Raw genomic sequence first — 12,468 nt, 5'->3', positions numbered from 1 at the left:
ACCCCAAACTCACTAAAGCTTCAATTATTCTGCTGGAATAACATGTTTTTGTATACTTTATATTCTCTGCTGCATCAGCTTTGGATGACAGAAGCACAAAATATAGATACATATCTTTCAAAACTATGACCTACAGAACTTCCAGATGTAAAAAAGCCTTTGCAGTCTACAGCAACCTATCACTTCACAGTAACATGCATCTTTCCATTCTAGCCACAAAATTCTGAATTCCATGAAAATCTAAACACTGCAATCAGATAGTTGAAGATTAAAAATATGTATGCAGACTCACTCAGAAACGTATTGTTTACCTTATATCCTAACAGCAAAGTTGGTCAAATCTTTGGATACTTAAATCTGATTACTACAGCTGTGAACGGGCAAGACAGATCTTTCTACAAACCTGAAAAGGGCCCCAGGTTTGCAGAAAAATGTGAAATTAAAAAAAAAAGGTTGGGAAGTTTAAAAATTTGAAAATAATCAAAGGAGCACCTGTAGTTATAACACAGATTCCCTCAGTAGCTGTATTCCAGGCTGGGTTTTTGTGAGCAAAAAGGAAGGGGAAGGGGCAGGTCCCTTTCTAGACCTATTTTGGCCTTTGAGGAAAGGATTCATTGGAGCCAGGCCTGACTAGGGTCGCCAGGTCCAGGTTGGGAAATCCCTGGAGATTTTGTGGCAAGGTCTGAATAGGAGGAGAGAGGCCTCAGCATGGTATAATGCCAGAGTCCACCTTCCAAAGCAGCCATTTTCTCCAGGAGGACAGATCTCTGTCATCTGGAGTTAAATTGTAATTCTGAGGGATCTCCAGGTCCCACCTGGAGGCTGGCAACCTTAAGCCTGGCAGCACCCTCTGGGTGACTTGATGCCATCCGACTTGCACAACTCAACCAGACCCGGCTGCTTGCTACTGTTCAACAGCAGCCACCCTGTGAAAGCCAGTGTGGTGTAGCAGTTAGAGCTTCAAAGTAGGGTCTGGGAGACCTAGGTTCAAACCACATCTTCTTGTGGAAGCTCAGTAGCTGACCTTTGGCCAGTCACATACTTTCAGCCTAACCCATCTCACAGAGTTGTTCCGCAGATAAAAAGGAGGAGAGAATAATGTAAGGTGCTTTGGTCCCCACTGTGGAGAAAGACTGTAATAGCTTTTCCAGGTAGAGGCTGCAGGGAGGCAGACAGAAAGCTGAAGACAGAGGGGCAGATAAGGGTAGGTTGGCTGGTGGCTGGGAAGGAGGCAAGGTTGGGAAATTCCGGGAGATTTGAGGAGTGGAGCCTGGGGAGGGTGGGGTTAGAGAGGAGAGGGACCTCAGGCAGGTCTATTGCCGTAGACTTCATCCTCCAACACAGCCATTTCCTCTAGGGAGACTAGCACTGCCATCCTCCAGGAGAGGACTGGAGATCACCTAGAATTACAACTGATCTCCAGATGACAGAGATCAGTTCCAAAACGGCTACTCTGGAGGGTGGCGTCTATGGCATGATACCCTGCCAAGGTCGCTTCTCTCCTCAAACCTCACCCTCCCAAGGCTTCACCCTGACATCTCCAGGAATTTCCCAACCTGGAGCTGGCAACCCTAAGGGGAACTGATCTCTGTAGTTGGGAGATCTGTTGTGATTCCTGGACAGCTGCCACCCCATACTACTGCTGCTGCTGGGCGGGGTGGGGGGGAGGCAGGAGGCCGGGATAGTGATGGGGCAGAAAGAGAGAGGAAGTGACAGCCATGGAGGGAAAGGGGAGTAAGAAAAGGGGTGGCAGGAGGGAGAAAGAGTCAGATGAGAGAAGTAGAGGGAGAGGGGAGGAAGCAAAGGTGGGGGGGAAGGGATAGCTCCTCCCCCAAGTTTCTTGCGGGTCCCCACTTGTATTAAGTGTTGTCTTGGTGTTCAACATATTTGTTATTAATAATAACACTAAAAATAATAATTATCAGCAGTTGTCGCAGTGCTCTCTTAAGTGCCTAAAGCAGAATAAAAAGGAGAGCCCACCCTAACAAGCTTAGAATCTAAACAGACACATACACACACAAAAACAAAGGGCAGCAATAAAAAAAAGAAACTCCCCTTTTCACTTTGTCAAGCCACTTTCCTCACATCCTCTCTCAAAGCCTTCCCAGAATGATCTTAACCTCACTTTGCTCTGCTGCTTTCTGCCTACAACCCCCAGCATCCCTGCTTCTTACTACAACTATTTGAGATCTTCCTCTCCTAGAACATTTTGAAGAGCACACCATGGGCACTATATACTTTTAAAATAACAGTGGCAGTGCTGCAGCTGATAATATGGAATGCTTATATCCCTTTGGTGGTGATGTTTTATTACAAATAACATCTTCTAATGTAAGAAGCCCTATTAGTCATGAGTCCCCCCCCCCGCCCCCCGCCCAGCTCAGTTACTCCAACTCAGAGTCCTCAAGGGATGAGGCCAAGGAGACAAGGTTGGTGGCTGAGGAGTGCCGAAGGGACCAGCACCGTATAGGCCTCTGCTGACCATGAACTACCAGCACCAGAGGCCACCACGCCAGAGCCTGCAAGATAAACCTTGTCATGAGCCCCTGAGGCAGCTCCCAAGCCTTCACTGTGCAGCACTCGAACCCAGGCCTGTTGCACCCCAGGATTCTCTCCCACTCTGCAGGAATGATGGCAGCAGAGGGCACAGAGGAGGTGAGGCACAAGACTGGCTGTACAGAATCTAGCAGTTCAGCTAGAACAGTGCTGTGATGGTGGTAGTTCCTTGCAGGATCCTGGCCAGAACGCAGCACAACCTCAGGAACTCTAGCACCTTCTGGCAGTGCAGCTGGGGACAACTACCTCCCAGCCTATTCAGGCTGAGGCCTAGGAAGACAGCCTTGTGGAATCAACCAGTTTACAGAGGGCACAACTCTTGGGTGCTAGAGCCAGCTCCAGACTCTGCTAAGTGATCATTCACAAACTAAGCCCTGGCTGTCAAGGAGACCAGCAGACCAGGAAGCCTGAGGCCAGAACACTATTTGTTAGAAGCTGAGTTTTGGTGCTTTGGAAATTATTATGCAAATACAAGAGGAAGACCATCAGCATTGGTATATTCTTATATTTTTCTGTGCTTGGCCATGTAATCTCACAGCCAGAAAGACTGTATGCATAGTGGGGCGAGCAAGCTCATGTAGCCATCTCCACCACCATGGCATCTGAGATAACATCTATGTCCAATTCCCACCTCAAAAGGAAGTAGAAAGAGAAGCATTGTGAATAAACAGGACACTGTGCATTTGAATAAATATAAACAAGTCTGCATTTCATTTTACTTGTTTGCAGAATGGGGGGGGGGGATGCATGCAAGCCAACTATACCACTTACATAACATTCACAACTTCAAGAATCTGTGAACTGGTACTCAGTCCATGGCTTTTCAGTACTTATGGTGGCTGTTATTAAATGTTTGTGGTCAATCTGCTAAATGATTGCCTTGATAAACAGGTGATGACCAATGTCACAGTGACATTTTAAGAAAGTCCTGCAAGCCAACGCACTTGATACATCCTTCCACCTTAGTGCACAGACCTGCTGAAAATTAATTATCTATTCTGCTGAAACTGTAACCTGTAAGATTTTAATCATGTTATCTATTACATGTCTCTAATTTATTTTTTTTTAAACCTGCACTTTTTTTTCTTAGCATTGCATAAATAGAGGCTGCATTCAGACCTTACAACAAACCATGGATTGTTGTTCTGACAATGAGTCTTGCAAGTCCTCAGGTCTGTGCTTTCCTTCCAGCCACCCACCACGGCCAGTACATGAGTTGTAATAACCCATAGTTTTTACATCTAGACCACAAACTACAGTTTGTTTCTCATTTACATAACAGAATTCCAAATAGAGATTAACATCTTCATAATAATAAACCATCTGTTCAGTCTATCTGCAGAACATATCATAAGGAAACCTAGATTAGTTTTAGATAAAGGTGCAGTGAAAATTGGTGGAAGGAAATTAACAATTTGAGGTATGCAGATGACGCCATATTAGAAAAAGAAGAAGATGGCTTGTCCAAGGTCATTCCAGCAGCTACAAGTGGAGGAGTGGGGAATCAAACCCAGTTCTCCCAGATTAGAATCAGCACACTTGACCACTACACCAAGCTGGCAGAAAATACTGAAGACATGAAACGACTACTGATGAAGGTTAAAGCAGAAAGTGCCAAAGCAGGATTACAGTGGAACATCAAGAAGACAAAAGTAATGACTATTGTGGAATTATACAAGATGAAGAAACTGAAATTGTTCAAGATTTTCTGTTCATTGGCTTATCAATCAAAATTGAGGCCGCAACCAAGAAATCAGAAGGAAATAGACTGGGAAGGGCAGCCATGAAGGAGCCAGATAATATTCTTAAGTGAAAGGATGCATCACTGGTGGTCAAGATCAAAACAATTCATCCCATAGTAATTCCCCATTACTATATATGGGTGTGAAAATTGGATACTGAAGAAAGCTGGGTATCCAAAGTTTAGATGAGAATTTTTTTTTGGAATCCCTTATAATCAACCTTCCTTGACACTAATACATGTTTATATGTCATAGTGTGCATGTATATACAAAAATTTGACCACTAAGCAAGGCCTTGCAGGCCAAAACATGTTTGGTCCGATTTTAATGTGGTTCAAGGTTATCAAAGAAGTCTGATAAAGAGCCAATATTAAAAACCTAGTTGAAACTTATAGTATACAAAAATACATGTATTTATTAGAAAGACAGTTAATAACAAATAAGGGGCCAATGAAAGCCTCGTTAAAAAGTTCAAGTGGCCTGAACACAAGGGCCAATACACATGACCTGACGCATTTCCGCCCTATTGGGGGCCTTCTTCAGAGGTCAAACAGTCTGAGGTACATGTAACAATAATACATATTACAATAAGCAGCAAGATCAATAGACACAAGACAAAGATTCTTGTGAGGCCTCTAAAGATGAAAGTCATGTGTCTGGTGCCAAATGCACACCTGTCATCTTTAGAGGCCTCAAAGACATCTTGCTGCTTAAGTAAGTAATATAGCCATTTTTACTACACTGTAAGTTAAAAATATTTGATTATTCATATTCAATTTTCTCTTTTTCTCTTTTATACAGCCTTCCTTTTCTTGGTCCAGTGTTAACTTATTGGTTATCTTACTGTAATATGTATTATTGTTACATGTACCTCAAACTGTGGTTACCCATGTGGTTCTTGATTCCAGTTTTTGGGTCAAGTTTGTTTTCCTCTCCCTGTGTCTTACTGTTCAAGGTTATCAACCTAGGTATATTGAATGATTGGTCCTCTTTTACTGGTTCAAGGCTTTTAACCTAGAAATATTGAAATGTATTGGGTTATATAAATTCAGGACTTCTGAGTTCAAATATTTGCCACTTCAAGGGCAGATTGTGCCAATGTTTTTAAAGCACAGTTTTAGTGAGCTTTGTAATACATATATTTTGTTTAATTTATTTCTCAATTTTTTTCCCTTTCATCCAACCTTTTGAGTACCCAACTTTGTTGTTCCCTAAGGTTGGGTCCCCCCCCCCTTCGGTTTCAGTTCAATGAAAAAGCTGACAGGAAGAAAGTTGATTCATTGGAAATGTGATGTTGGAGGAGAGCTTTATGGATACCATGGACTGCCAAAAAGACAAATCAGTGGGTTCTACATCAAACCAACCCTGAACTCTCCCTAGAAAATAAAACAACTCATCTGAGCCTATTGTCTTCTCATAACGTGACCAAAGAACAAGAGTCACTGGAAAAGACCATAATGCTAGGAAAAGTTGAAGGCAGCAGGAAAAGAGGGAGACCCAACATGAGATGGACTGATGCAATAAAGGAAGCCACAGCCCTTCGTTTGCAAGACCTAAGCAAGGCTGTTAATGATAAGACATTCTGGAGATCATTAATTCATAAAGTCATTAATTCATAAGGACTTAACATATACAATAACAAACCATGATTTGCCATTATGTCTGAATGCAGCTCAAATCAGGCTATAACCCCTCAACACTGAACTTTAAAGGTACTGAGACGTGCAGCTATTCTCATGAGTCTAGCCACTTTCTTTCTCTGACAACCATCACACTTTGCAGCGGAGGCTCTGACACCTTTCAGTGCTCCAGTTATACCAATGGGAAGAAGCATTCTCTGCTGTGCTGGGAGAAAGATAAGCTTTAAGCATTATGGATAGTAATGGCTTATGGCTACCCTGCTCAGTCTCCCAAAAACAGCAAGAAAGGGCAAGGATGAGCACTACTGATGCTTCTAGCATCTACAAAAGAAGCCTTTTACAGGCAGAGGCGCAAGAGAAAGAAAATATGATTTTGGTACATTTGTATCCTGCCTCTCGTTCAAAAAATTGAGAAGGAAACCTCAAAACAAGACCATGGGGCAGACTGGAGATAGACCACATGGTAAACTTCATAGATGAATTGAAATCTGAACTGTTCTTCACATTCCTATCCAACACTGCAGGACTAAACCACACAGGTTAAGAGGCATATAAGAGGACATCAGATGGCATGTACATTGTGTGCACCAGCTGCACTCCCAATTTTCAGATTGGCTGCTTACTAGCCTAATTTCACATAGCAAAATAACACTAAAAAGTCACCTTTTGTAATGTTGACTTCACGAATACTATAACCTTCTCGTAACCGGACAGAGATTATGCTGATAAGGTCAGCATGCACTTCTTTTTCTGTATGTTTCTTCCGCCTCATAGCCAGGGCAGGGTTGCTGCTTGCAGAAACAAGGTGTTCATTGAACAGTCTATGCTGGGACACTACAAAAACAACAAATAATCATATTAACAGCCACCTCCACCACATCTCTCACACCTGCCCTAACAGGAGGCCCCAAGGCACCTTGAGAGGGTCACTTGCAGTCACCATCAAGCAGACCACAGGAATGCAACTGTAGGCTGAGGGACAAACACCCATGCTCTGAGGGGATAACAGTTTCCTAGTTCTAATACAGAGACTATATGGGAGGTGTCTGATGCACTGTGTGTAAAAAAATAATTTTGGACTGGTTGCTCTAGCAGAGATAGTTAGATTGCTCCAAATTGTGGAGGCAAATTTGATCTTTACCTATAATGGGTTCTAAAATGTAGTTGCTATGAGGTAGGGAAAGTTACTGTTAAAATAATTAACATTTCTTTGATAAAGGATTTCCCCCCATTGATTTTGTAATTTGCTTCCCATTGGAAAAAAAATAATTAAACATCAGGTGATGTGGCTAATATTTCATCAGGCTCAAGTATTCCGTTCTTGGGCAAAGTTACTGAATAAGTGGAGGCAAAGGACCTCCAGAAGTTTCTGAATGAAACTTTATTCCTTGATTCTTTTCAGTCAGGCACCAACCCTATTTATGGGGCAGCTTTAGAAGCCCTAGTGGATGATCTCCATTTGGAGATGGACAGAGGTAATAGCTCTACCTTAATAGTTCTGCCAATAGTTCTTAATACAGTGGATCATAGCATCTTGCTATACCGCACAGAACATTATATCTTAGGGATAGCCCTCTAACGCTTTCAATTTTTCCTTTGTGGAATGTCACAAAGAATGGTCATCGGGGAGGCTGAATCTTTCCCCTGGGAACTGCAATATAGAGTATCTCAGTGTGCAGTCTTGTTCCCATCTATATGCAACCACTGAGTAACAGCATATTGATAACTGATTCTGTAACTCCAGATGTTGACAGCACCCAACTTTCATTCCCTTAACGAAGCAACCAGGAGCTGCTGTCTCTGTATTAAACCAGTACCTTGAAAATGTGGTCAAATGGATGAGAGTGAACAAGCTGAAACGGAAGTTAGCAGTGTTACTAGTAGGAAGGTCAGTAGTTTTGGAGATGGACACCTTTAAGGCTGATGATTTCACAGTGTTTACTCTTGTTCTCAATAGCCACTCAAGGGCAGGGGCACTCATCACACAGAGTTCCCTTTCTGCTCACTCTCATCAGCTGAAACCAGCTCAGAGCGGGTGACAACAATCTAGAAAAACATACAATGTAAAACCTTCTAAACATTACAAAAGATAATTAATCAATTCCAACAAATAGAGGCATTACCTCTATATTAATTGGACTCACATCTAGCCCCATGGCAAAGATCAGATCCAGTGTGTGACCTGCTTGAAGTGCGGGGCCTGATAGAAATAGTTAAGGAATAGTGTCCCTCAGTGAAATCCTCAGTCCCTTTCCTAGGTTTGGAGCCAGTCTGTTGGCTCAGCCTCACCTAGGGAGTGGCTCTGGCTGCATCTGCTCTCTGTGGCCCGGTCCTCTTTGCCTCCAGTCCTAGAGCTTCTTCCTTCACTGGAAGCCATCTCCACTCCTTCCTTGAGCAAGCTGCCTGCAGGTAGCCCTTCCCCTGGCCCATCCTCAGCAGCCTCCTTTCCTTGCAGTCCTTCCTCTCTTCTCCCAGTTGGGCCAGCCTCTTTATCAGGTTTCCGCCTGGGGCAGAGGAGGCTGCCCTACCTGCTGCAGCCCCATCTCTCCCTTTTTTAGGCTGGTGGTGTCTTTATCAAAACAAAGGAAGAGTCTGGGGGTCTTGTTAGACACTGAATTCTTGATAAAAAGTTCCTGTTGTGGCACAGTGCTCTTTTGTTTTGTTCTTTAATTTCTCTCTTGCATGCACACGTTTTTGGATAGAGCAGATCTTGACATGCTGACCCATGCATCAGTAACCTCCAGACTTGTTTACACAGCACTGTAGATGGGGTTGCCCTTGAAGACAACCTGGAAACTTCAGCTAGTACAGAACGTGGCTGCCTGATTGTTCACTGGGCTGGGATGCTGATATCATATCCAACTAGTGATATAGCAATGTTGCTGGGTTTTGAAATACTACTGGACTTTAAGTTACTGGTACTGATCCTTAAAGACCTTCATGTCCACAGATCCACATACCAAAAAAATTGCCTCTGTCCTTATGAGTCCTCCTGTCTGTTAAGATCAAGTCAACAGAATTTGTTGACGGGCCAGTCCTTCTGTCAGACTTAATCTGATTTGAGTGACGGCTCCTATCTTTTGGCATGTACTGCTTGCAGAGGTGACAGGAACAGCCTCTCTGTTAAGTTTTTAATAAAGACTGTAAAACAAAACTGAGCACTTTATATTGGTTTTGTATGGTTAGTTTTATTAAATTGTTTCAGATACGTATTGTTATCTACTTTGTTCACAGTAAAATGGAAGGATATAAATCTTCCCTTTGGGCTTTCCTATGCATGGAGAACATCACTATGAACAGCAGCACCATACAGCAGAAGGTGCTCTGCCTTCCCTCATTTTAACCCAAGCAAATGTTTGCCAGAGGGTGCACCTGGAATAGATGGCTGAGTTTGCTTTTGCCTAGTTCTGTCCGCTCATATTCTTAAAGACAAAGAATAAATGACAGACCCACAATCTGGTATGAAGCCATCATGCTACTACCCAGATGAGGCAACATTAATACACAATCAACCACCAGATTAGTTCAGGGTCTGTATCCCTCTGCTGCTGGCAAGGACAGGGTGGATAAACTTTCTATTCCATGCAAGTTAAGCTCACCACAGTAATACTCAGGATTCATGGATTCCCCACTGCGTAGAAAGGTGTACAGTAGAAAAGCCTTGTGATAGACATTCAGGTCCAAACTAGAAGGCTCCAACTCAGGGCACGTTGAAAGATATGTGCCAAATGTTGCCATGGCAATGAACTTCATGAGTTCCACATTGGGGACATGACCAAAACTGCAGTCATAGGAGTAGACTCCTCCCACCTGTGAGAGAGAAAATATACACAAGTACTGATTCCTTTCTCTGGCACAATTTCTACCCTTCATTTCATACATTAATTGATCATTCATTCAAACACATACACACACTTGGCCCATTCAGACATCAAAAGGGGAGTTTCCATACATACTGACCGATTTCACACAAGAGCTGCGCCGTGGTCATGCTTCCCTTTGCCCCGCTTCTATTGGTCAATTTCCCACTCGAAGCCGCGCGGCTGCATTTTGACCCACGGCTTCACCCGATTTTCCCTGCGGCTTCCTGATCCTGTTTTTTGAGGATCACGAAACCGCGGGGAAAATCGGGCGAAGCCACGGGTTAAAATGCGGCTGCGCGGCTTCGAGTGGGAAATTGACCAATAGAAGCGGGGCAAAGGGAGGTGTGACCGCGGCACAGCTCTTGTGTGAAATCGGTCACTGTTTTACAACACCCAAAGCAATTGTCTCATGGACATATCTGCAAGTATGCAATCACTAGCCTTGCAAGATTTGAATGCTTGTATATACTTATGCAAATGTAAATTATTACATTGCCCATAAGTGAGATGATGCAAAGAATGAAAATTCAGATCAACCCCATATTAAGTGTCAACACTTGTCTTAACTTTCTTTCCACATCTCTCACTCATGACCTTTATGAACAAGCTTCCCGCCTTTCAATCCAGCTATTAAAGGAAGCTGACATACATCTTTTGTTTGTCCTGTGGATGCATTAATAAACTGCTGGACAGTTAAAATTTTACTTTCACAGTAATGCACTGACATCTAATTATAAATATTAGATGCCAGGGCATTAACAGAAAAGTGAAATTTCAAACATCCAGCTGATCTGAGGTCAGTGCTATGTGCAACCTCCAGGTAGGGGCTTTACAATGCAGGGCTTGGTCAAAGCAAGATGAAACATGCATAGAAATGGTTAATGCAAGAGTCAAATGTGTGACTGCCAGTGGATGAGTTCAAAGTACGTTTTTAACAACATAGGAGAATGTAGTAGGTTACTTCTAGTACTAGGTTACTAGTTTGTTAGGTAGTGGTAGAGCACTTGTTAGTTGAATGTTATCACACCTCTAATCAATATCTAATTGCACGCTAAAGACAACATTAAGGGTTGGATCCAGACTAAATTTTCTAATTTCAGAAAGGAACTTTCCTGCCTCCCCCTCCCACTGATCTCCAAAAAATGCTACTCCTGGAGGATGGGGACCATGAGAAACAACATGAGGAGGAAGTAGGAGGAGTCATTAGAAACTGCCAGTTTAGTCAGGATCCAACCCTAAATTACCAAAACTGACTGGGATACTATTTTCTTATTTACATTTTTAAAATTTCAGACAAAGTAAACTGTATTCCGCATTATTTTATCTGACCCAGACATCACCCCAAATTTGCTTCTAATGTCCTGGCCCCACTGGTGGACCTCCTGATGGAACTGGTATTTCTGGCCACTGTATGACACAGAATGTTGGACTGGATGGGCCTTTGGCCTGATCCAACACTGGTGTCTCTTATGTTCTTATGTAGGCACCATCACTTACAGATCAGAAACCCCATTTCACCTTTAAGTATCCACCGGGAGGAGGATAAATCCAGATATGCAGGCAGCATTTTTCTTGCCAAAATGTTTATATATGACATCACCCCAGGAAATTGCTCAGTTTGCCTCTAAACCTGGACTGGCCTTCATCACAACATTTGCACAATTAAGCCACAATATATACTAAGGAATTCAGTGCCTGCCACCATTCCATTCCTACAGCACCTGAACAAAGGAACAAGCCACTGTGCCACTGCGCAGTTGGTTGAGTAGCGTCTCACAGACAGCTACATCCGGGACACTGGTGACACCATCTGTGATCACAATAATACCTGTAAATAACAAGCAGAGACAGTTAGATGAAGGAAGACGTTTCTCATGGAATGCAAGAATTCTGAGACAGATAGGTGCTGATGAACAGGACAGAGAAACAGTTACTTTTAAACTAGAGAAACGTGAAATAGCTCCTTCCGCAAGGACATACGACAAAGGTACTGCACAAAATTCATTCCAAGTATTCGCCATCTTTTAATTTAAGTTATGTTTATATAGTATGATTTTATATTGATCAATAGTTTTAATGGAATTTTAATGTATATTTATGTATGTTGTTAGCCGCCCTAAGCCTGCCGAATGGTGGGGAGGGTGGGATATAAATGTAAATATAAATAAATTAAAATGAAGTATTCCTGTCCAGAGCCAGAGGCTAGCCTCAATGCCCCATTGCTCTTCAGTCTGGCTGACTGCAACAGGCTAACCTGCACTGGAGTTACAGGGCAGCAGCTGCAATGCCAGAATTCCCTGCCGAATCATGCTGACAAGTCCAACATCAGCAGTGACCATGGACACTCCCAACTTCCTCCCTGAGGGCTCCTGGGGATCACATAGACGCTCCTGGTTAAGAGATGACAGATCCACCTGAAACAAGAAGTCAACAGCCTGTGAGCCACATCCAAAATATTTCATCTGGACTGTAGTATGCAAATCCTACATACTCAATAGGACACTTGCTTAGCATGACTGAAAAATCCAGGGCCCTGATCCCTGTGTTTCCAGTTACCCTCTTGCAAAGGAACTTTCAGCCTTTTCAAAGTTTGCCTGAGGGCAGTTGTCTGGCAGAAATACGTGTCTGTTTTGGAGGCATTCTATTATCACAGTATTTGATAACAGC

At 43.0% G+C, this 12,468-nt stretch overlaps 1 protein-coding gene across 1 annotated transcript in view; it reads right to left on the bottom strand.

Moving 5' to 3' along the window:
- The window catches only part of SZT2 (seizure threshold 2 homolog (mouse)), a 120,463-nt gene that overhangs the window by 77,174 nt on the left and 30,821 nt on the right, over window positions 1–12,468 (bottom strand). The window contains exons 6-9 of the mRNA XM_015406564.1: window positions 12,056–12,215; window positions 11,523–11,629; window positions 9,538–9,748; window positions 6,602–6,772 (exon numbers count right to left, since the gene is read on the bottom strand). Coding sequence (XP_015262050.1) covers window positions 6,602–6,772; window positions 9,538–9,748; window positions 11,523–11,629; window positions 12,056–12,215 — 649 coding nt within the window. The remainder of the gene's footprint in view (window positions 1–6,601; window positions 6,773–9,537; window positions 9,749–11,522; window positions 11,630–12,055; window positions 12,216–12,468) is intronic.

This window comes from Gekko japonicus, unplaced genomic scaffold, assembly GCF_001447785.1.
Source record: "Gekko japonicus isolate JY-2015 unplaced genomic scaffold, Gekko_japonicus_V1.1 scaffold115, whole genome shotgun sequence".
Classification (NCBI taxonomy): domain Eukaryota; kingdom Metazoa; phylum Chordata; class Lepidosauria; order Squamata; family Gekkonidae; genus Gekko; species Gekko japonicus.
This window is presented reverse-complemented; position numbering and strand designations above follow the sequence as displayed.